This window comes from Eulemur rufifrons, chromosome 29, assembly GCF_041146395.1.
Source record: "Eulemur rufifrons isolate Redbay chromosome 29, OSU_ERuf_1, whole genome shotgun sequence".
NCBI lineage: Eukaryota > Metazoa > Chordata > Mammalia > Primates > Lemuridae > Eulemur > Eulemur rufifrons.
The window spans coordinates 94,413,710-94,435,657 of record NC_091011.1 but is presented as its reverse complement, the minus strand read 5'-3'; the positions used below and the strand labels follow the sequence as shown (position 1 = coordinate 94,435,657).

Below are 21,948 nucleotides of genomic sequence, written 5' to 3'. Positions count from 1 at the left end.
TGTATGTATTGCTCAAAACTCGGAGAATGTACAATTAAGACTTAAGCATTTCATTGTATATAAAATTTACCTAAAAAAATATTGAACTCTAGGTTAATGATATTCATGCTGAACTATTTAGAGAGAAATGTACAGATACCTCTACTGATTTTGAAATACACTGAAAATAGAATAAGCTGATGGATGGATATACGCGTGATAAGGAAGGATGGTATAATGTCAGTGGTGGAATCTAGGTGCTGGATATCTAGGTGTTCATTAAAAAAATATTAATATTTCAACTTTTCTAGTTGAAAATTTTCATAATAAAATGCTAGAAAAAAGATAACAGTGTATATGGGACAGGGTGGGTTGTAAGAGAAGTTCATTTAAGAGAGATGTATGGAGGATAAATTTTCTGTGAGCTTCTAGCCAACAAAGAAAAAAAGTGTATGAGAATTTTCTGACAACAAAGGTGGGACATGAGAGAAACAATACAACTGGACTTGGGCTAGTAGTCTTTCCACACAATATTAAGCAGCTGCCAATCAAAAAGTTAGGAAGAGTCAGTGATGGCTGGCTCCCCAGACCTGGCAAAATCCATGATGTCCAGGTGGGTATCCTCAGAGTCCACTGGTTCCACACACCTTGGAAGAACTATGCAGATGCCTAGTCCCTTCAGCACTCCTGAAGGGTCACATGGATACTCCCTCAAGCCACTTCACTCCAGATGGGTGTGACTGCTTCCTTTATCATGTAAGGACATGTTTACTTTACTAAATAGCTAGGTCTCAGTACTTTTGCTGGGAAGTGCAATTAATCACCCGTAGATGTGTGGTATTGATTGATGCATTGGACAAGGTATATCTTAGCTCCTGCATACTTTTAGACGCCTAATGATCCAAAGTTTAGTTGCTTTAGCACCGAATCACTCTAGAAGCCTCTGCTTCTCTGAGCCACCTTCTCTGACCAGGAAAGGGAGATGAGTAGTGGATAATCTCTTCTCCCACTTACCTTCACTGGGGTCTGTGGGAATCTCACTTTCCTCTGGCCCTGCCTGGTCCTCTGTATTTTGTTCTCCTTCTGGTTGAATCTGTGATAAGACATCAGGTTGATTCATAGCATAATCTAGGAATGAAAGAAAAAGGGAGAGTGTATATGACAAAGAAATAAATGAGGATGACAACTAATCGCCATCAAGGCTGATCTGAAGCTTTGAGGTCCACAGTCCCAAGGCATTTCTTTTAGATCCCATATCACTTCTTCCCATCCATCCACCTCCAACTACGGATATCTATTCAGGAAAGCAGGTAAGAGGAAACGTAATGTGTGCGGAAAGCACAAGTGCCAAGTGAGCACGCCTACCCACTCCTTGAGTCACAGTGTGCCTCAAGGGGGAGAAGTCAAGCTCCTTTCAAAGTGAAGGATACCCATGGGTGCCATCAGCTGACACACCCATAACCCTGGACTTCACTCTGTCCTAGAATTTGGCAAAAGGAGAGATGATGATTTCCATTTAGCAAGTGTGAATTGGTCATCTTTGCCTTGGAACCAGAATCTGAGGTGAGGACAGAGAAAATGAAGACACTAGAGGAAAGGGGACTGTTCTAAGCCCTCTTGGAGCAGCTGTCATCTCATTCAAAAGGTGCCAACACTCAGCCTCACCCATGGAGACGAGAGACTCGTAGTTGCCCTTCATGATATTCTTGTAAAGTTCCTTTTGCCATTCTTCTAATTTTTCCCACTCTGGAGTGGAAAAGTAGATGGAGACATCATCAAATGCCACAGGCACCTAAAATTACAATCACATGGATTAGTCCCTCCCATTGCAACTCAGTCATTCAATAAATCTTTTCCCCCTAACTAGTGCCTTTTATTATTTTTTCACATTTCAAAGGGCTGCCAATAAGTATTCTAAATATCTCAAAAACTGTCATTTTAATGTTCCACTTGTCATTAGTATGATCCTAATATCACTCATGCAATACAGCATGTAGCTGGTACCTTTCCTTGACGCACATTCAAGTGTTTTGGCAAACAATAATAAAGTATCTAAATGCTACATATTTTAAAACTTTAAGCTTTATTGAGTCTCTGATTTCACCCCTTTGTAACTGCCTTTTCTCTAAGAACATCATTCCCTAGGAGATCCAGGTTCCTCTATTTTTTTTGCTTTGTATTGATTCTAGTTCTTCTAGTCTTTTGCCAGGTAAAGAGTTAGTCCCCTTTGATGCTATTGCTCCTGCATATGAGGAAAGGATAATTCCATGGTTGATGACTGAAAGCTAACAGGATTGATGCTGGACAAATGTTAGGAACCAAAATTAAACTTCAAAATTCATTATGTCTTCTCTGTACATCCTTTACTCTTTTTTGAAGTTTTGCATATTCTTCAAATGGAACATTTTGTCTATTTAATACCTGGCTTTCTGTTGCCAATTCTCTATTTGCCTCTGAGACTTCCACTTTCTCCTGCAATCTCTTCAATTTGTTTTCATGATGACATTTTTAATTTTTCTGGGCAATGGAGCTCACTGCAGTTTCTGTCTAGCTTGACTGTACATTTCTTCTCTGTGATACATTCATGAAATGTATACTTTTCTTCCAAACACTGGTCTGTTCCTCTTTCAATGTCTTCAACTTCTAGCTGCACTTTTCCAGCTTGACTTCCTAAAATTTGGCGTTCCTGTTTTAACTTCTCCATCATTTCCTTGAGCATTTTGTTTGAATTGTGCAAGTCACTCTCTGACTCTGCAAGTTAGGTCACTTGAATCTGAAAACTACTGATTTACTGTTTCAAGTCAGATTTTTCATTTTGTATTTTGTTCTTTGCTTGATTGTAGCTCTTTTGCCAAGCATTTGGCCTATAGTTTAGCTGACTTTTTCAGCCTCCAGGGATCTGACTGTGGCCTGTATCTCAGCCAGCTGCCACACTTGTATTTTTTTGACATTTTCTACCTGAGCACCAGAATTCTTTTTCAGCCCTTAAATTTTGCTACTTCAGCCTCTGAATATTTTAATTTCTGAAAGAAATGGACTTTCTTAAACAAGTACCTCCACTCATTTGCTGTCTCTTGTGGGATCAACACTAAGCAACTGGCTATGTAGTTCATCTTTGCCCAGTACTGCAATCTCTAATTCATATTTTAAGTTTTCTTATAAAACATGTACAAATTCGTCTTTTTGGTGATCAAATTCTGATTTGAGAAATATGTTCACAATGTAGCAAGGTGGAGGTGGGGTGAGGTACCAAAGGGGCCCCTTAGGCTTCCGACCCTGGGAAAACGTAAGGTCTCTGGTAGAGCTCCAAAGGCAGAGAGGGCAGCGTTGGAGAAAAGCCCATCTCCTCCTCCGTGAATGGGCTTCCTCAAGGGTGCAGGGCCAAGACACTACACCTCAGCCTACTGCCCACTCCCCTTAACCCCCTCATTCAATAAATCTTTACTAAGTGCCTACCAGTTACAAAGGTACAAATGCAACAGTATTTACTCCACATAACAAAACATTCTGAGTCTCCAGTATGTATAAGGTTTTTGCTAAGCACCAAAGATTATCAAAATATTCTTTCTGCCCAAAAGGGGCAGATGACTATATGCAAATTAATGGCACGAACATTTTAGAAACAGAACTATGATGGGGCTGGGATGACTCTAAAAGAGATGGGGCTTTGGCTAGTACTAAGAGGAATGAAAAAAACATTTCAGCAAGAAAAACTGAAGCGTGCATTCAGAGGACAAACTGTGTATTCCGCCTAGTTGGAGTCAAGGTTTCAGGTAGGGAATGGCCATATGCAAAAAAGAATTCTTCCCACTTCTTAGTACTGATTGGTCTAAAGCTAGGCAAAATTGGGAAAGTTCTTTAAAGAAATACAAGAATTATCTGTGAAAATCAAAGTACCCAGTATGAACACTATCACCTAATATAAAGCTGCCCTCATTCTGGAGTTTAGTTACTATAATGGCTGGCTCTTTCTCCTCCCACCTGGCAGCTTTCTACAGTGTTAATTTTTCTAAACTTTTAAAAAACTCTTTTTGTAGAGACAAGGTCTTGCTGTGTTACCCAGGCTGGTCTCGAACTCCTGGACTGAAGTGATCCTCCCACCTCTGTCTCCCAAAGTGCTGGCATTACAGTTTTACTCTTAAATATGAACTATTAAGTATCAATGACCATTTAGAGAAAGCCTGTGGGCCGAAGTGGGGCCAGGAGTGAATGCCGCTGCTTCTGCCAAGACCTGCTCCTCTTCCACGACAGCTAGATGAGACCTTGTCGGAGAGACTCTGGGGTCTGACGGAGATGTTCCCGGAGAGGGTCCGGTCCGCGGCCGGAGCCACTTTTGATCTCTCCCTCTTTGTGGCTCAAAAAATGTACAGGTTTTCCAGAGCAGCCTTGTGGATTGGGACCACTTCCTTTATGATCCTGGTTCTTCCTGTTGTCTTTGAGACTGAGAAGTTGCAAATGGAGCAACAGCAGCAACTGCAGCAGCGGCAGATACTTCTAGGGCCTAACACAGGGCTGTCCGGAGGAATGCCAGGGGCTCTACCTTCACTTCCTGGGAAGATCTAGATTGTTTCTGCTATATTTGAGCTGTCTTGGTGGGAGAAATTTGAAATTCAGTAGTATCTGAACTGCTATTACTTGGATTTTTTTTTTTTTTTTTAACTTTGGCACATTGATCTGTCTAAACCTGGGGGTGGGGAGATTCTCCCCACATTGTCTCACAGAAAGTCTGTCAGCTTGCAACTGTGCCCTCCACGCTATTCTGACTTATTTCTTCTGTCCTCACTCTGATACCAGAGTGCAACCATGCAAGTGGTTATTCCAGCTCTGGCCACTCACCCCTTTCACTGAACTGCTCCTAACTGCAAGATCTCACTATCCCATTGTGGGGTAGGAACTGATGCCAGTGGGAGGGATGTATCCCTGACCATTAACGACATTTTTTTTTTCTTTTAAAGAATGGCAGTGTCAGGGAGGGACATGCACACAATATGAAACAGGCAGAACACATTACAACTGTAGTGTAAAGCGGCCACTATGAATCCCTATACATGCTGGAGAGGAGGAAGGCCAGCTGCAGCTTCAGCCACAGGATGGGGACTGTGGAGGACAGAGGAGGAGCTCATTTCCTCTGCACATTTTGGCTATTAGACCTGTATTTAAAAAAAAAAAAAATAACAAAAAAAAACAGTGCTCACTTTTTGTATTTAATATTAAAAATGATTCCAACTGAAAAAAAAAAAAAAAAAAAAAAAGAAAGCCTGTGATATGAACATGAAAAGCTAAAATAAAAGGAGGGGGAAAAATGACCTTAAAAAAAAAAAAAAAGAAATAATTAGGAAACAGAATTTAAAGAGAAAAAAAAACTTATCTAATTACTATATCCATAAATATGTGAGATGCACCCATATTTATGGCTAATACACCCATAAAATAAAAAACAGGATGCCATGGAAAAAGGACAATGAGAGAAGAGTCTCCTTGTAACTAATATACAGGCATTCATAGCATAACAACATTGGGGTCAAGGACAGACTGCATATACCACAGATATTAATATAATATTGATTATCTGGACTGTATGTAGGCCTAGGCTAATGTGTGCATTTGTGTCTTAGTTTTTAATAAAGTTCGTTTTGTTTTGTTTTGTTTTTGAGACAGGGTCTCACTAAAACATCCAGGCTGGTCTGGAACTCCTGGCCTCAAGCAATCCTCCCGCCTCAGCCTCCTGAGTAGCTGGGATTACAGGTGTGTACCATAGTACTCAGCTCATCATAAAGTTTAAGAAGTTAAAAAAAAAAATCTAAAAATAGCAAAAAGCATATTGAATAAGGATATCAATAAAGAAAATTTTTATAATGGTACAATGCGTTTGTGTTATAAGATTATAATGCAGCTGAAAAATTCCTATTGCCTAGTGATGTCCTAGTGTATTACTCACGTTTGTGGTGATGCTGGTGTAAACAAACCTACTGTACTGCCAGTAACATAAAAGTATTGCACATACAATTATGTATGGTACATAATACCTGATAACGATAATATGTTACTGGTTTATATATTTACTGCAATTTTTATTATTATTGAAATGTACTCCCACTTATTAAAAAAAATTAATTGTAAAACAGCTTGGGGCAGGTCCTTCAAGAGGTTATTCCAGAAGAAGGCATTGTTATTATAAGAGATGACAACTCCATGCATGTTATTGCCCCTGAAGACTTTCCAGTGGGATGATACGAAGGTAGAAGACAGTGATACTGATTATCCGGACCCTGTGTAGGTCCTAGGCTAACGTGTGCATTTGTTTTTAAGTTTTTAACAATAAAATTTTGGGGTTTTTTTGTTATTGTTCTTAAGACAGGGTCTCACTGCACCATCCAGGCTGGTCTTGAGCTCCTAGCAAACAATCCTCCTGTCTCAGTCCCCTGAGTAGCTAGGATTACAGGTGCGAGCCACTGTGCTCGGCTCACAATAAAGTTTAAAAAGTTAAAAATAAAATAAAAGTAGGAAAAAGCTTATAGAATAAGAATTTAAATAAAATATTTTTGTATAGCTGTATAATGTGTTCGTGTTTTAAGGTAAGTGTTGTTATAAAACAGTCGAAAAGTTAAAAAAAAATTTTAAATTAAAAAGTTACAGTAATTAAGGTTAATTTTTTACTGGAGAAAGAAAAATATTTTCAATAAATTTAGTGTAGCCTAAATGCACAGTGTTTATAAAGTCTACGGTAGAGTACAGTAATGTCCCAGGCCTTCACATTCACTCACCACTCACTGACTCACCCTGAGAGACTTCCAGTCCTACAAGCTCCATTCATAAGTACCCTATACAAGTGTACCATTTTTGATCTTTTATATCATAATTTTACTGTACCTTTTCTCTATTTAGATATGTTTATATACACAAATACTTAGCATTGTGTTACAATTGCCTATAGTATTCAGGATAGTAACATGCTGCACAGGTTTGTAGCCTAGGAGAAATAGACTATACCATACAGCCTAGGTGTGTAATAAACTATGCCATCTAGGTTTGTGTAAGTACACTATGATGTTTGCACAATGACAAAATTGCCTAACAACACATTTTTCAGAATGTATCCCCGTTAAGTGATGCATGACTATACATATATATATATGTATGTATACACGTACTTTTTTTTCAAGATTAAAATTTTCGATAAGTGGATTGCAGGATAAAGTCAGGATAATCTCTCAGAATACAGAAAAGACAGATGAAAAAAAGATGAGAGGAAAAAAAACTAAAGGCAAACATTTGATCTAGGAGGCTCAACATCTAACCAGTAAGAGTTCCAGAAAGTGAGAACAGAGGCTGGACGCGGTGGTTCAGCTTGTAGCACTTTGGGAGGCTGAGGCGGGAGGATCACTTGAGGTCAGGAGTTTGACACCAACCTGAGCAAGAGCCAGACCCTGTCTCTACTAAAAAACAGAAAGAAATTATCTAGACAACTAAAAATATATATAGAAAAAATTAGCCGGGCATAGTGGCGCATGCCTGTAGGTAGTCCCAGCTACTCGGGAGGCTGAGGCAGAAGGATTGCTTAAGCCCAAGAGTTTGAGGTTGCTGTGAGCTAGGCTGATGCCACGGCACTCTAGCAAGGGCAAAAGAGCAAGACTCTGTATCAAAAAAAAAAAAAAATTTACCATATTAGAAAAACAGGACTTTAAAGAAGTATGCATTAATTAAAAAACATATTAACAGTTATTTTTCATAGGAAATATTTTGCAAAGCAAAAAAATTAGTGGCATTGTTTTACATTTTTGCAAATCTCTTTAATGTCTGGCTAAAAAGAAAACAGCTGGATTCTCATACCTGTTTCGGTATTTTACCTATTGTTATAGATAAAATTATTTGGGTTGAAGTATATGAAGAAAAGCTTGCCTCACCTAAACATGAAGCTAGAAAAAAAGGTAAATAATGTCTTGACATCATTATAAAAATAATTTTGTCTTTGTGGACACCTCAAGGTCTGTGGAACACACTTTAAGAACCTCTTTGATAGAAAAAAATATTTGCGTACCTATCATGTGCACAGTTCAATGGAGGGATACAAGGATAAATCAGAGATCTTGCTCTTGGACTTACAGGCTGCTGAGGGAATCTAATACAAGGTAGAATAGTACATGTCTTCAGATAAGTGAGGCTAAAAGTCTGCAAGAATTCAGAGAACAATTATTTTAGATGTGGGACGTTGGGGAAGCCTTTATGAGGGGCAACTATGAACTGGCCCTTTAAAATTGGGAAGAAAGACATTCTAAACGGAGGTAACATGACCAACATAGGAAACGTTATGGGGCGTGTACAAACAGCAATTTATCAAATTTGGCTGAAGAGTGGGGTGTCAGAAAGATAGTGGGCATTATGGTTGGGTCAGGCTAAAGGAGCTTGGATATTATTCAGTTGGCAACGGGGAGCTGAAGAATTCTGAGCAAAAGAGTAATGTGATTCTAGCTGTGACTTGGGAATACCAATCTAATAAAAATTATATCATGGTTTTTGTTGCTGGGGCAAGGGGTGGTAGAATATGTCAGAAGGCTTTTGAGTGAGACCAAGCAAGAGCCAGTGAGGACCTGACCACAGCTGCAGTGGGAAGGGAGTGGTGGACAAGACCATCAAGGGAGAGTCCACAGGATGGGAGGCTTTGGGAAGGCTAATCCTACCCAGACACCACAACTCTGAGCGCATGCAGGCGCTCACCAAATGACGGCTGAATGAACAAGTATAATGGGTGTTCACAGAATAGGGAGCTCAGTGTTGTCTGAAACAGGAAAGGCAGTTCATGCCTGGAATCCCATCACTTTGAGAGGCTGAGGTAGGAGGAATGCTTGAGGCCAGGATTTCAACACCAGATTGGGCAACACAGCAAGACCCTGTTTCTATAAAAAAATAGAAAAATTAGCCCAGCATGGTGGCATGAGCCTGTAGTCCCAGGTACTGGGGAGGCTGAGGCAGGAAGGTCACTTGAGCCCAGGAGTTTGAGGCTGCAGTGAGCTATGATCATGCTACTGCACTCCAGCCTGAGCAAGACCCTGTCTCAAAAAAAAAAAAAAAAAAAATCCTCCAGCTCTTCAGAGAGCCTCATCCAGAGTAGCCACTTTCCAATTACTCACTAATACTGAAAAAAAAAAAAAAATTGCTTGACACTTGATTATGAAATTTTAAAAAAATGATACAGGAAAGGCTTCATGGAAGAAGAGGGACTTGATTAAACTCTTGTTTCCATCTACTAATGCTTTTGCTCTAGTGTCTTTATAATTCTGTGTGGGTCCAGCCCCTTATCTAAATTACATGCCTGGATTGTAAAATGAGCTGCCCCTATCTCTTAGCTGAGGACATTGTGGTGGGGACAATGGCACTTGAGTGTCTTGACCCAACTTTGAGTAACCCTGAGTGTCATTCTGGTGGCCCTCATCGTCTGAGGTCCCCACCTTCTGCAGCAGAGGCAGATGGCTGGCTGTGTCAGTGACCTGCACCCCAGTTACTCCAGGGACTGGGCCTCCACTTTAGAAACCCAGTGCTGTCAGTTCGCTCAGAGGTATCCAGGCCTTGGAGATTCAACCTGACAAGAGACAATTTAATAATTAAGGATGAATGTAATTTTAATTTTTATTAGAGCTACACCTGGCCTGACACCCAGGCTGATCTGCTCAGGAAACAAAGTTATGGTATTGCGGTTATTTGATGTTTATAGAATCAGAGCAGGGGACCTGGCTGTTCTTAGCAATATCCATGCCTTCTTGCAGATGACAGATAAATTGCTGTTTACTCTAGAGAAACTTTATTCTAAAAAACTAAGACAAACTTGCACAAAGCTGAGTAAATACTTTCTTATTCTCCAATCCAGTTTCCAGACTCTGTGTGGTTTGCACCGGATATTAACTTATTTTATCAGATCACAACTTACTGGTATTTTATAGATTTTGACATACCTTCATAAATTTAACATATACTTTAAGATTCTAAGGTCTATACAATACTATTAAGTGATTATTTTCCCTAATTCCTTCATTTGTGTCCCCAATTAAAAATTTTGTTCCTTGCAGGCTAGAACCATAAATTATTCATCTTTACATCTTGCTCAGCACCTAAAAATCAGGCTGAGTAGTGTAAATTTGTAAACTCAATAAAGGGTTTATTTTTATCTAACTTCACTACAAAAAAGATCTGTAGTAGCTTACAACAAAAATTCATATGATAAAATAGTGACAAAAATAAAGGACCAGGATGGGCTTCCAGTTCAAAACTTGAAATTAAATACACATTTACTTTCCTTCCCACCTCCAAATTCCATTATAAATAAGATCAGGGGAGACTATAACCATAACAGTACAAAGAATGAGGAGAGGCCACCACCAGATCAGAGTTTGGAAGACAGAGGATGAGAGTATGCTGAGGTCTAAAATAGGGTGAGGAAGCTGCATCTCTGCCTATGCACAGGAGAGGACTGAAGCCAAGAAATCCACAGAAATTCCGAGCTCAAAGCTGGCAGAGCAGGAGTAAAAAGTGGTTATAAACTGCAGTTTAAAGGCCTATCCTTAGAATAACAGGCCTCTCCCATCGGCCCTGGCAGAGTGAGGTAGCAGTGGCACTTACTCTAAACTGAAACAGGAACTTCATCTCTAAAGAAATTTAACCACCTGCTGGAGACAGGATGGAATCCCAGCAATGGTGACAACTTAGAGTACCATCTTACTCCTTCTAGCCTCTGGGTGGTCCCTGCACTGCCTATATGCTCCTTGCCAGGCACCTTAACATAAAGCCCACCTATAATGAGCACCTATGGAGATAGCCCTCTCCCAAAAAGGAAAGATCATTTGGTTAAACAGGCCTGTATAGTGGCAGAGGACATATGCCAGCTTCCCATAATTAACTATTAATCAATCTAATTCTTCACTTGTGAATGTGAACAACCAACCAAGGATTACACGATATTGGAAGAAAACTAACATGAATAAACACTACAAATGATACTAGAGGGGAAAAAAAAAAACTAAAAATCAAACAAACCCCTAATACATACTCTTAGCAAAATTCAAACAGATAATGCATCCAGAGAGAATTCAGGCTGCTTTGCAAAAGGAGCAGCTGGGTGCGATGGCTCATGCTGGTAATCCCAACAACTCAGGAAGCTAAGGCTGGAAGATCACTTGTGGCCAGGAGTTCAAGTCCAGCCTGGGAAACACAGTGAGACTCCCATCTCTATAAAAAAAATTTTTTTTAAAGATAGCCAGGCATGGTGGCATGCACCTGTAGTCCCAGCTACTCAGGAAGTTGAGGCAGGACAATTGCTTGAGACCAGGAGTTTGAGGCTGGAGTGAGCTATGAATATACCCCTATACTCCAGCTGGGGTGATAGAGTGAGACACTGCCTCTTAAAAAAAAAAAAAAAAAGGAAAAAATCCTGCTATACATATCATGGGGGAAAAAAATTTTTTTAATTAAAAAGCAGAAAATAAATATTCTTAAAAATTAAATATATAATTATTAAAATAAAAATTAGCAAAAACAGACAAATGAGATTATATCAAACTAAAAAGCTTCTGCACAGCAAAGGAAACAATCAACAAGTGAAGAGACAACCTGAAGAATGGGAGAAAACATTTGCAAACTATTCATCCAACAAGGGATTAACACCCAGAATATACAAGAAACTCAACTCAACAGCAAAAAAACCACCCAATTAAAAAATGGGCAAATAGACATTTCTCAAAAGATGACATACAAATGGCCAACAAGCATATGAAAAAATGCTCAACATCACTAATCATCAAGACAATGCAAATCAAAACCACGATGAGGTATCATCTCACCCCAGTTAAAATAGTCATCATTAAAAAGACAAAAAATAACAAATGCTGTTGAGGATGCAGACAAAGGGAAACTCCGATATACTGTTGGTGGGAATATAAATCAATACAGCCTTTATGGAAAATAGTATGGAGTTTCCTTAAAAAAACTAAAAATAGAACTACCATAGGTTCCAGCAATCCCACTACTGGATATATAACCAAAGGAAAGGAAATCAGTATTTTGAAGAGATATCTGTACTTCCATGTTTATAGCAGCACTATTCACAATAGCCAAAATACAGAATAAACCTATGTGTCCAACAGATGAATGGATAAAAAAAGTATGGTACATATACACAATGGAATACTATTTAAATAAATAAAATCCTGCCATTCACAGTAACATGGACGAATCTGAAGGATATCATGGTTAATGAAATAAGCCAGGCACAGACAGCTAAACACTGTATGTTTTCACTCATATATAGAAGCTAAAAAAGCTGATCTCATAGGCTGGGTTCAGTGGCTCAGGCCTATAATTCTAGCACTTCGGGAGGCCAAGGAGGGAGGATTGCTTGAGGAGGAGTTTGTGACCAGCCTGAGCAACATAGTGAGACCTCATCTCAAAATTTTAAAAAAATGTTTTTTTGAGGGAAAAATTATCTTGGACCTGAAACTTGGCATTCAAATGTAACGGCTGAAAAATAAGGTCAAGGACATAAAAGTTTATTTCCCATATTTCAATTCAGTCAATCTTCAATACATTTTGACTAGAATTAAAATGCATTTTAATCTCATTAAGAAATCTTTAAGAGAAATCACAACATATATGATTTTTGGAGTCTAAGATGGAGAATTTAAATGTTATCCACTTATCCAGGTAAGACAATAACTTTAACTTAACTTTGCTGATTTTCTTATAATAAGAAATTTATTTACTTATTCATTTTTGGACATATAAATACAAAATTTAAATTATCCCAAAGAACGTATGGAAGGGCTCCAGATACAGAAATAAAACACACCAAGGGGCCGGGCGTGGTGGCTCACACCTATAATCCTAGCACTCTGGGAGGCCAAGGCGGGAGGATCGCTCAAGGTCAGGAGATCGAGACCAGCCTGAGCAAGAGCGAGACCCCGTCTCTACTAAAAATAGAAAGAAATGATCTGGACAGCTAAAATTATATATATATATATATATATATATATATATATATTTATATATAGAAAAAAATTAGCCGGGCATGGTGGCGCATGCCTATAGTCCCAGCTACTTGGGAGGCTGAAGCAGAAGGATTGCTTAAGAACAGGAGTTTGAGGTTGCTGTGAGTTAGGCTGATGCCACAGCACTCTAGCCTGGGCAACAGAGTGAGACTCTGTCTCAAAACAAAAAAAAAAAACAAAACAACCACACCAGGGAACAGGTTCTCTATCAGAAGCTGACTCCAGTATCCCTCCCAGCTACTTCCTCATCCTCTGCCCCCTCAGAAAACCTGAAACAGTTGTTTATCATCACTCTCTCTTCCACCTGCTCTGCTCAGCCTTCTATCCCCACCACTCCAGGAAAACAATTCTTGTCAAGGTCATCAGTGATGTCTATGTTGCCAAATCATATTCACCATCCTCACCTTTCTAGACCCTCTCAGTAACATATTTAACCTAAACTCTCTCCTTGAGCTGCTCTTTTCTCCTTGGCCCCGTGACACCAAACCTTTCCTGTTTGTTTTTTTCCCTACCTCATGGGCCTCTCCTTCTTAGTCTCCTCTGCTGATCCCTCCTACCCTGGAGCTTGATCCTTGGACTCTTTCTCTTGCTTTTCCACTTTCTCTCCAGATAATGCCTTCCAGTCCCATGACTTACGATACCATCTCTCTGTCAATGACTCCCAAATATTTCCCTCTGCTCTTGAACTTCAGAGTCGACTTAATATCTCTCCTGAATGTATCACAGGCATCTCAAACCTAACACAGCCAAAGGAGAACTCCTCATTCTCCATCGCTAAGTCCACATGAAAGGGGCAGCCTTGAAAAACTTAACAAGAAAATATCTAATCCCACTATTTCCTAGCAACAGTTAAAGATCAATCGTATGCATCCTGTCACTAACAGGCACACTGTAGGAGTTCTGTTTTGTACAACCACTGAAAAGAGCTGAACAGACGGAAAAGAGATGTAAACCTTTTCTCTTTTAAAATTGCTTTTGAGGATCTGTTTTTACAATAGTTCCTGAGTGAACAGCAGGGTGCAGGCTTCAGGCCTCAGCCATATCTCCTCGAGGGCAGAGTCACATCTCCTGCGATAATTCCTTCTCCAAGGAAAGGCAGGAGAGCCAACTCTTGGACTTGGACATCCTGCTGCCCCTTCTGTTATCATCTGGCTGCCAAGAAGAAAGGAGCAGATGCAGCAGTTCACAGCGCTCTGTTAATTTGGCTGCAGCTATAAACCTTCTTCACCCCCTAAAAAAAAAAAAAGCCTGAATAGCTGATTCTCTCTGCCAACATTCTCTACCTCCTTTGCTTCTGTGTTGGCCCTTTTCTGCCTGGGAAAAGTAAAATAAACTTCTTCTTTCTATCCTAATCGTTGTCTGGAGAAATCTTTCTCAAAACCCGTGTGCACTAGCTCACACCTGGACATTCTACCCTTACACCACACTTCCCCAAGGTATTCCCCTGGAGGAAATGCCAGCACCATCTATCCAGTTCCTCAAGCCAAAAGCCTGAGTCAGTAAACACAGGTGGTTAAGAGCGTATGCTTTGGAGCCAACTGGGTTCAAACACGGCTCATTTATTTTAAGTAACTATATGATCCCAGGCAAGTTAGGGTTCTTATGACAATTATATGCCTTAAAATAAGTAAAGCACCTAGAACAGTAAGTTCTAACTAAATTACCACACAGTAAATTTATTATTGTTGTTGTTCTTAATTCCTCATTTCCTAATTCCCACTAGTAAGTCCTGTCGTCAACTCTACCATCAAAACATCCTACATCTGTCCACTTCTCTCCATCTCCACTGCTGTACCCTTGTCTGAGCCACTCTCGTCACTCCTATTACAGCTGCCTCTTTATTTCCCCCCTGCTTCTGTTCTTGCCCCCATGATCCAATCTCCACAAAGCAGCCAAAGTGATTCTTTCACATATAAACCAAATATAATTCCCCTGCCTAAAACCCTCCAATTTCTTCTCATTGCATGTAAGCTAAAAATTCAAATTCCTTTTCTGAGTCTTAAATGCCCTACATCAGTGGTTCACAACCCTAGTCACGTATTAGAATCATGTATGGAGCTTTAAAAATGATTCATGCTTATGTTCCACCCTAGACCTGTTAAGTCAGAATCTGTAGCTGTGATGCCTATCAAAATTTTAAAAGCCCATCACAGGGCAAAGGCAATATATGTAACCTAAACATTTGCACCCCCAGAATACACTGGGGAAAAAAAAAAAGCCAACCAGGTGATTCTTATGTACAGACAGGGCTGAAAAACACTGACCTAAATGATCTGATCCTTCACCCATTTCTCCAGTCATGCTCCTATTCACTCACGCATACCAACTAACCGGCTTTTTTCCTTTTCCTCAGTGGTCCAAATCTGTTTCTGCCTCAGGCACTTTGCATTAGCTATTCTTTCTGCCTGGAGAGCTCTTCCTCAGATCTTATGACAGTGGGATCCTCCATCATCTTTCAGTCTCAGCTTAAATATTGCTCCTTTAGGAGACCTTCTCTGACATCCAAATGAAAGTAGATCACTAGATGGCACTTTATAAAGAATTTAGATGTATTTTTTGTATGTTTATATTATCTTTCTTTCCCCACAAAAATTTAAGCTCCAGAGTAGCTTATGTGGTCGCTATGCTCTTAGGGCATAGCTCAAGCAAATAGTTAAGTATTTGAGAAATGATTGTTGAATGAATGAGTAAATAAACAGGCATGCTTGGACATCAGCTGCCTCAAGGATGTCTTCCATGGTTTTAGAACAATGTTTACTTCCTTTTGTTTTATGAGCTATTTCCTCCAGAAGGACAGGGCCCTAGCATCCCAGCACACTTCTTCTGTAAAGGATGTTAAAGGACAGGATTTACTTCAGTCCCAAACCCTGATATTAACTACTAGGCTGTACATCCCTTACCGAGTCCTCCCTGTAACTTTTTCACCAGAATTGCCAACAAATTCAAATCAACTAATTTTTTTTTTTTTTTTTGAGACAGAGTCTCACTCTGTTGCCCAGGCTAGAGTGAGTGCCGTGGCGTCAGCCTAGCTCACAGCAACCTCAAACTCCTGAGCTCAAGCGATCCTCCTGTCTCAGCCTCCCGAGTAGCTGGGACTACAGGCATGCACCACCATGCCCGGCTAATTTTTTCTATATATATATTTAGCTGTCCATATAATTTCTTTCTATTTTTAGTAGAGGTGGGGTCTCGCTCTTGCTCAGGCTGGTCTCGAACTCCTGAGCTCAAACGATCCGCCCACCTCGGCCTCCCAGAGTGCTAGGATTACAGGCGTGAGCCACCGCGCCCGGCCCAAATCAACTAATTTATATGATATTTCGCTTAGTTTCCTCACCAAGATTCTGGCAGACAGGTTAACAAAGAAGGGACTCATGGGCAATGGGTAGAAGAAACCAAAAGAGAAAAAAACCCCATACACCAGATAGCCAAGTTTCGTCTGGAAAGAACTTTCCAATCTGAAGCTTGACATTCTAAATGGGCACTAAATTGAACACAAAATTCTTCCCCAATAAACATAAAACACCTTCATGGATCCTTCAGAGTAAGACGTTTTAAGAAATTTTAAAAGGAGATAAAATATCTAAGTAACTGACCAAAACTATCCCTCACTACTAGTGTAAGGCCTAAGGTACCACTTTACATTTAGAAGTGAAGGTATTACCTTGGGGATATCTCCCTTAACACCCGGGGGCAGCCGCAGGATCCAAAAGTTCCTGTTGCGCAGCAGGTTCTCCAAGTTCTCCAGCCGCCTCTGCAGCAGCCCGTACTCCTGCAGCAGGGTCCCCAGCACGGCCCACTTGCCTTCCAGCTGGTTCCCAAGTTCAGTCACTGTCTTTTCACAGCTGGCTAATTTCTTCTCTGCTGTCCCTGTCCGGCCTTCTAGGTGTAGGAGTCGCCGGCTGTGGACCTCCACCTTCCTCTCTATTGCCTGCACGGCGGCCACCACTGTCCACAGGGAGATGGCTGCTGTCTGCAGGTGTGCCTCATTTGCTGCTGGGGGCGTAGGAAGAGGAAGTGGCTGCAGGGATGTAAGGCACTCGGAGTCCCATTCAGAAGTCTGTGTGCAGTGGAGAGATGGAACAAGACATTGAGTGTTAGAAGGAATCCTAACTTCTAATTATTGCTTAATTGGATTGCTTAACTGTCTAGCTGAGATTAATATGAATATAATTTTAGTACTGGCTGCATATGCCTCATCTTTCTGGAGCTCACTGGCATCAGTAGCCAAGAGAACTGCTTTGATGATTCGGTAAGACAGTGAATGAATGAAATTGGCTCTTTGAGAACTAGTCTGGTATATTTCCTCTGACATAAGGCCCAGAGGCTCAGGTTGCTGCTGCATCTTCTATCTTTGGAAAAGGCAAATGTGCACAAAGATCCTTTCCAGGTTTCACTCAAGTCAGTGCCCTCTGATAAATCCCTTACAGACTTATGCTCTGGTCCTGCCCACACCCTGTTTATAAACCATAACCACAACACTCAGTCATGATTGAATAAGCTGAGAATCTTGAATCTGGAGAAATCATGACAGTTGTTTTCAAATATTTGAGGGTTATAAAACAGAACGCAGAACAGACTTATTTAATCTTATATTGTTTTATTCCAGAGGGCAGAACTAGAACCAACATATGGAAATTTTCAGGCAGGCAAACTTTGGACTATAATACATATTTTTCCCCTAGAGATGGGGTGTTGCTATGTTCTCCAGGCTGGCCTCAAACTCTTGGGCTCAAGAGATCTTTCCACCTCAGCCTCCTGAGTAACTGGGATTACAGGCATGTGCCACCACACCCGGCTAATAAATAATTTTTGAACCAGACCTTTCCAAGAAAATAACAGGTTGCTCCATCACTGAATGTAGTTTGAAACAAGGAATGGTATAAAAGGAAGCAATTCCTACAATAAATAGGAGGTTGGACTAGGATGAACTCTACAAAGCCTTCTAACTCTATGAACTTGATAAACAACTCTCTGGTCACAACTTCATTCTCATTTCCTCTGGTCTGCCATCCCATTAATAACTCCGGTCCTTTCGCCATTCCATTTGCTCCTGGTCTATCTGTCCATCCCTGGCTTTGCTTTCTTTTCCAGTTGATCATTACAGCCACTTTCAACTCGCCACCCTCCCCACCTTCACGCAAGTCTTTCTGCCTTACCTGCTCAGCTAACCTCCAGCCTTGAATCAGTCCAAGTGTTCTCCTCCATTCCTGTAAGCAGTCTGGCAAGCCCGACTAGAGGAAATCACACAACCAGGTAAACTGCTGCCACCACATACCAATGGTCTCTAAGCTCGGTGGGGACCTCAACATTGCCTGGTGCCCTCCGTGCTTCTTTTCCCATTCTATAAAGTGGCTGAGACAAACCCTCAGCATGCTCCTTCAACCATTAGCACAGCGATTCTCAAACTAATGTGCATAAGAATCACCTGGACATCTTGTTAAAATGCAGATTTTCATTCAGTAAGTCGGGGAGGAAAATTGAGATTCTGCATTTTTAGCGAGCTCCCAGGTGATGGTGCCACTGCTGACTCAGGGAGCTCAGAGTTACTACTAGACTCCTGTCCATTGCAGCCCCCTCACTCTTAGGAGAGGCCATGGCTGGATACTTTGAGAAGAAAATTAATTACAACTAAACTCTCTCAACTTTTTCTTTCTTCATACCCCTTCCTACTTCGAACTTATAGTATTAATAACTTAAGCCATGCTTTCTTCTTTCCTTCCCCAGGGAAAATTTTTCATCCCATTTGAAGCTAATCCCTCCACTTATGCCCTGAATATCAACCCCTTCCACCTTTTTGGATACATCATTTTTTTCTTTTTCTACCATCAATAAGTCAATCTCTCCTGATTCTTCTCCATAAGATTGACTTGCACTGTTCAATATGGTAGCCACTACCCTAGAGCACCTGACATGTAGTTATTTCAATTAAGATGTGCTATGAATATAAACTACATAGATTTTGAAGACTTAGTATAAAAAAAGTAAAATCTCATTATAATTTTTTAAGTTGACTACATGTTGAAATAATATTTTGCATATATTGGGTTAAGTAAAACATCATTAAGATTAATTTCGTCTATTTCTTTTTACTCTAACTTTTATTTAAGAAATAGGTTCTGCACGCCTGTAATCCTAGCACTCTGGGAGGCCGAGGCGGGTGGATCGCTCGAGGTCAGGAGTTCGAGACCAGCCTGAGCAAGAGTGAGACCCCCGTCTCTACTAAAAATAGAAAGAAATTATATGGACAACTAAAATATATATATATAAAATATTAGCCGGGCATGGTGGCGCATGCCTGTAGTCCCAGCTACTCGGGAGGCTGAGGCAGTAGGATCGCTTAAGCCCAGGAGTTTGAGGTTGCTGTGAGCTAGACTGACGCCACAGCACTCTAGCCCAGGCAACAGAGTGAGACTCTGTCTCAAAAAAAAAAAAAAGTGCTCGCTTCGGCAGCACATATACTAAAATTGGAACGATATAGAGAAGATTAGCATGGCCCCTGCGCAAGGATGACACGCAAATTCGTGAAGCGTTCAAAAAAAAATATGAAAAAAAAAAAAAAAAAAAGAAATAGGTTCTGGCTGTGTTGCCCAGGCTGGAATTCCTGGGCTCAAGCAATCCTTCCGCCTCCCAAGTAGCTAGGACTACAGGAGCTCACCTCTGCACCGGGCTTCTTTTTACTTTTTAAACATGGCTACTACAGAATTTAAAGTTATGTATATGGCTTCCCTTATATTTCTATTGGACAGGGCTGGCACAAACACAGGATCAGCTCTACCACCTTACAAAATAAAATTGGAAAAAGGAAAAATAGGTCCAAGAATAGAGAAGGCAACCCCCTGCTCCATTCCACCCCGCTGCTGCTGCTCTTTCTTTCCTCCTCTTCCTTTTCTCACTGTGCAGTCCCTCCTCAGTGGGCCAGTCTGGCTCCTGAGCACTAAAATGGCTCTCCTTGAGGTGACCAAAGGCTTCCCGGGTGGCAAATCCAAGGAATGCCTTTCAGTCTTTCACTTGACTGTTTCCTCCGCATTCTAAATGGTCGTGTGCAGCAACATCACGGTCGCCCTGGCAACTGGCCACTGCTGAGCCCCTTGCGGGCCTTCCGTAAACACTCGCTGAAAAGGATGGACGCGCGCACCACCGCTGATCCCACCCTCGGAGTCCGCACCAGTCATTCATTCGGCACATATTTGCGGAGGGCCTCCCGCGTGTCGTGCGCCGTCAGGCACCCGGCACTGGGGAGCCATTCGTCACGCAGTCTGGCGAGAGTACGCCTTAATGCACCTAAATTCCACCCCGCCAGCGCCCGGGTCGCCGCACTGAGGATTTGGTGACAGCTCCCACAGCTGGGAGAATGCCTGCCTGACAGATTACAAAACCAACCCAGCCCCACTTCCCAGCTTCTGGCTGGCCGTCGTGGGCTGCCACGAAGCGGGGCAACCCCTCTTGGCTTAAACGCTCCCACTGCGGGGGAAGAGGGTCCCTGGACCTCATCCCCGGGACGCAGGGGGTCAGCGCGTCCTCTCAGACCCGCGCTCTAGTCTGGCGTCCCCGGGTGGGAGGTTTCACACCCACCCGCTAGGGCCCCTCCCGGCAGGCTGCAGCCGCAAAGCCCGGGGCGACAGGAGACGTGGCCCGGGGACCCCGGATGAGGACGCCTGTGTCGGCCGCTCCCTAACGGCCTGCCGGCCCTCCTTTCTCCCTCGGGGTCTGGGTCGCGGAGACCCTTCCGGGCTCACAGCACTCGCGCATGGGCCCCCCTTACCGGAGCCGGGGTTGCCTCGGCCATGGCCCTGCGCTGTCCGGCCCGGTCGGGGGAGAGTCGCCGTCGCCGAGCGCTGAACCACGCAGGCCCGACCGCCCGGTCCTCTCAGCAGGAGGCGCCGGCCCAGCCCTGCCTTCCCGCACTGACGCGGCTCGCGCGGCCGTCGGGCTTCGGGACACAGCAGAGGCGCTGGGCGGACTGCCGGCCGGGTGGAGCTGGGGCGGTGAGGCGAGCTCCGCAGCACTCGGCCCGCAGCGACCCCTCCTCTGGCGTTCCGTGGGCAGCGAGTGCACCCAGAACGGCGCCGGCCTAGACCCGCCGCAGGCTCGCGCCGCCCGCCCGCCCCGGCTAGCGCGCCCCCTGCCGGCCCTGGCGGCCAGCGCCGCCCGCGGTCCCTCCGCCCCTGCGGCTGGTCGGCTGCGGTGCCCGGAGGCTTGGCGGACCCAGCGCACGTGTGTTCTCTTTTCTCACCCCCGAGCAGCCTCGACACAAGGTAGTTTGGGCCCGCTACAAAGCAGGGCGTGTGCTGGGAGGCCCAATTAGCAGGCACCGCCTGAAGGGAGGCACTTCTGCTGGATGGGCAGAGTGGACCACCCGGCAGAAGTGAGCCTGTGGGTTAGAATGAGTGACCAAGAAGCACAAATAAGTGATGAAGAAGATATGCGTCATTTGCAGAAATTATAAAAGTGGCGGCCAAGCTGGAGCGGCTCACATCCCCAGTGGCCGGCGTTGGGACCTACTACTCCTCTACCTCTCCCTTACGGCTCAAATTATTGCCTCTCTGGGGCCTGGTCTAGACGTGGAATTCTTGAGGGCAGCATTAGTCAAGCTTGAAGTTATGGTTAACTGGGTCTGGACTAATGGAAAGGCGAGAAGAAAGTGTCATCTGTAGAGGTTCAGTGTTTCAGGTCAAGAGAGTGTTACAGTAAGATACCACATACTCCTGGTTTTCCAGCACCCTCTTGATTTCAAGCATGCATGAGTCAACCCCTGCGAAACCTGTATTTCAACAAAGGAATCAAGTCAATGTCCAGAACGGTAAAAATATCTGTAAATCACAAAAGTATGAGTATCATCCTGTTGGGACAACAGCTCTTGAGCGTGCTAATTTATTCTTAGACTGTAGCTACGTGTGCAGTATATAATTTGAGGTCTACCTGAATATACATTTTGGTC

The 21,948-nt window shown here is 42.5% G+C and overlaps 1 protein-coding gene and 1 non-coding gene across 2 annotated transcripts in view; one reads left to right on the top strand and one right to left on the bottom strand.

The window, feature by feature from the left end:
• ZNF398 (zinc finger protein 398) overlaps nucleotides 1-21,037 on the bottom strand; it is a 31,879-nt gene extending 10,842 nt beyond the window's left edge. Inside the window, exons 1-4 of the mRNA XM_069461535.1 lie at nucleotides 20,773-21,037; nucleotides 16,672-17,067; nucleotides 1,645-1,771; nucleotides 994-1,107 (exon numbers count right to left, since the gene is read on the bottom strand). Of these exons, the coding sequence (XP_069317636.1) occupies nucleotides 994-1,107; nucleotides 1,645-1,771; nucleotides 16,672-17,067; nucleotides 20,773-20,796 (661 nt within the window). The 5' untranslated portion in view covers nucleotides 20,797-21,037. The remainder of the gene's footprint in view (nucleotides 1-993; nucleotides 1,108-1,644; nucleotides 1,772-16,671; nucleotides 17,068-20,772) is intronic.
• Nucleotides 19,445-19,551, top strand: LOC138377661 (U6 spliceosomal RNA). The gene has a single exon (XR_011231827.1). It is a non-coding gene; the product is annotated as a U6 spliceosomal RNA (small nuclear RNA).
• Nucleotides 21,038-21,948: the final 911 nt, after the last annotated feature.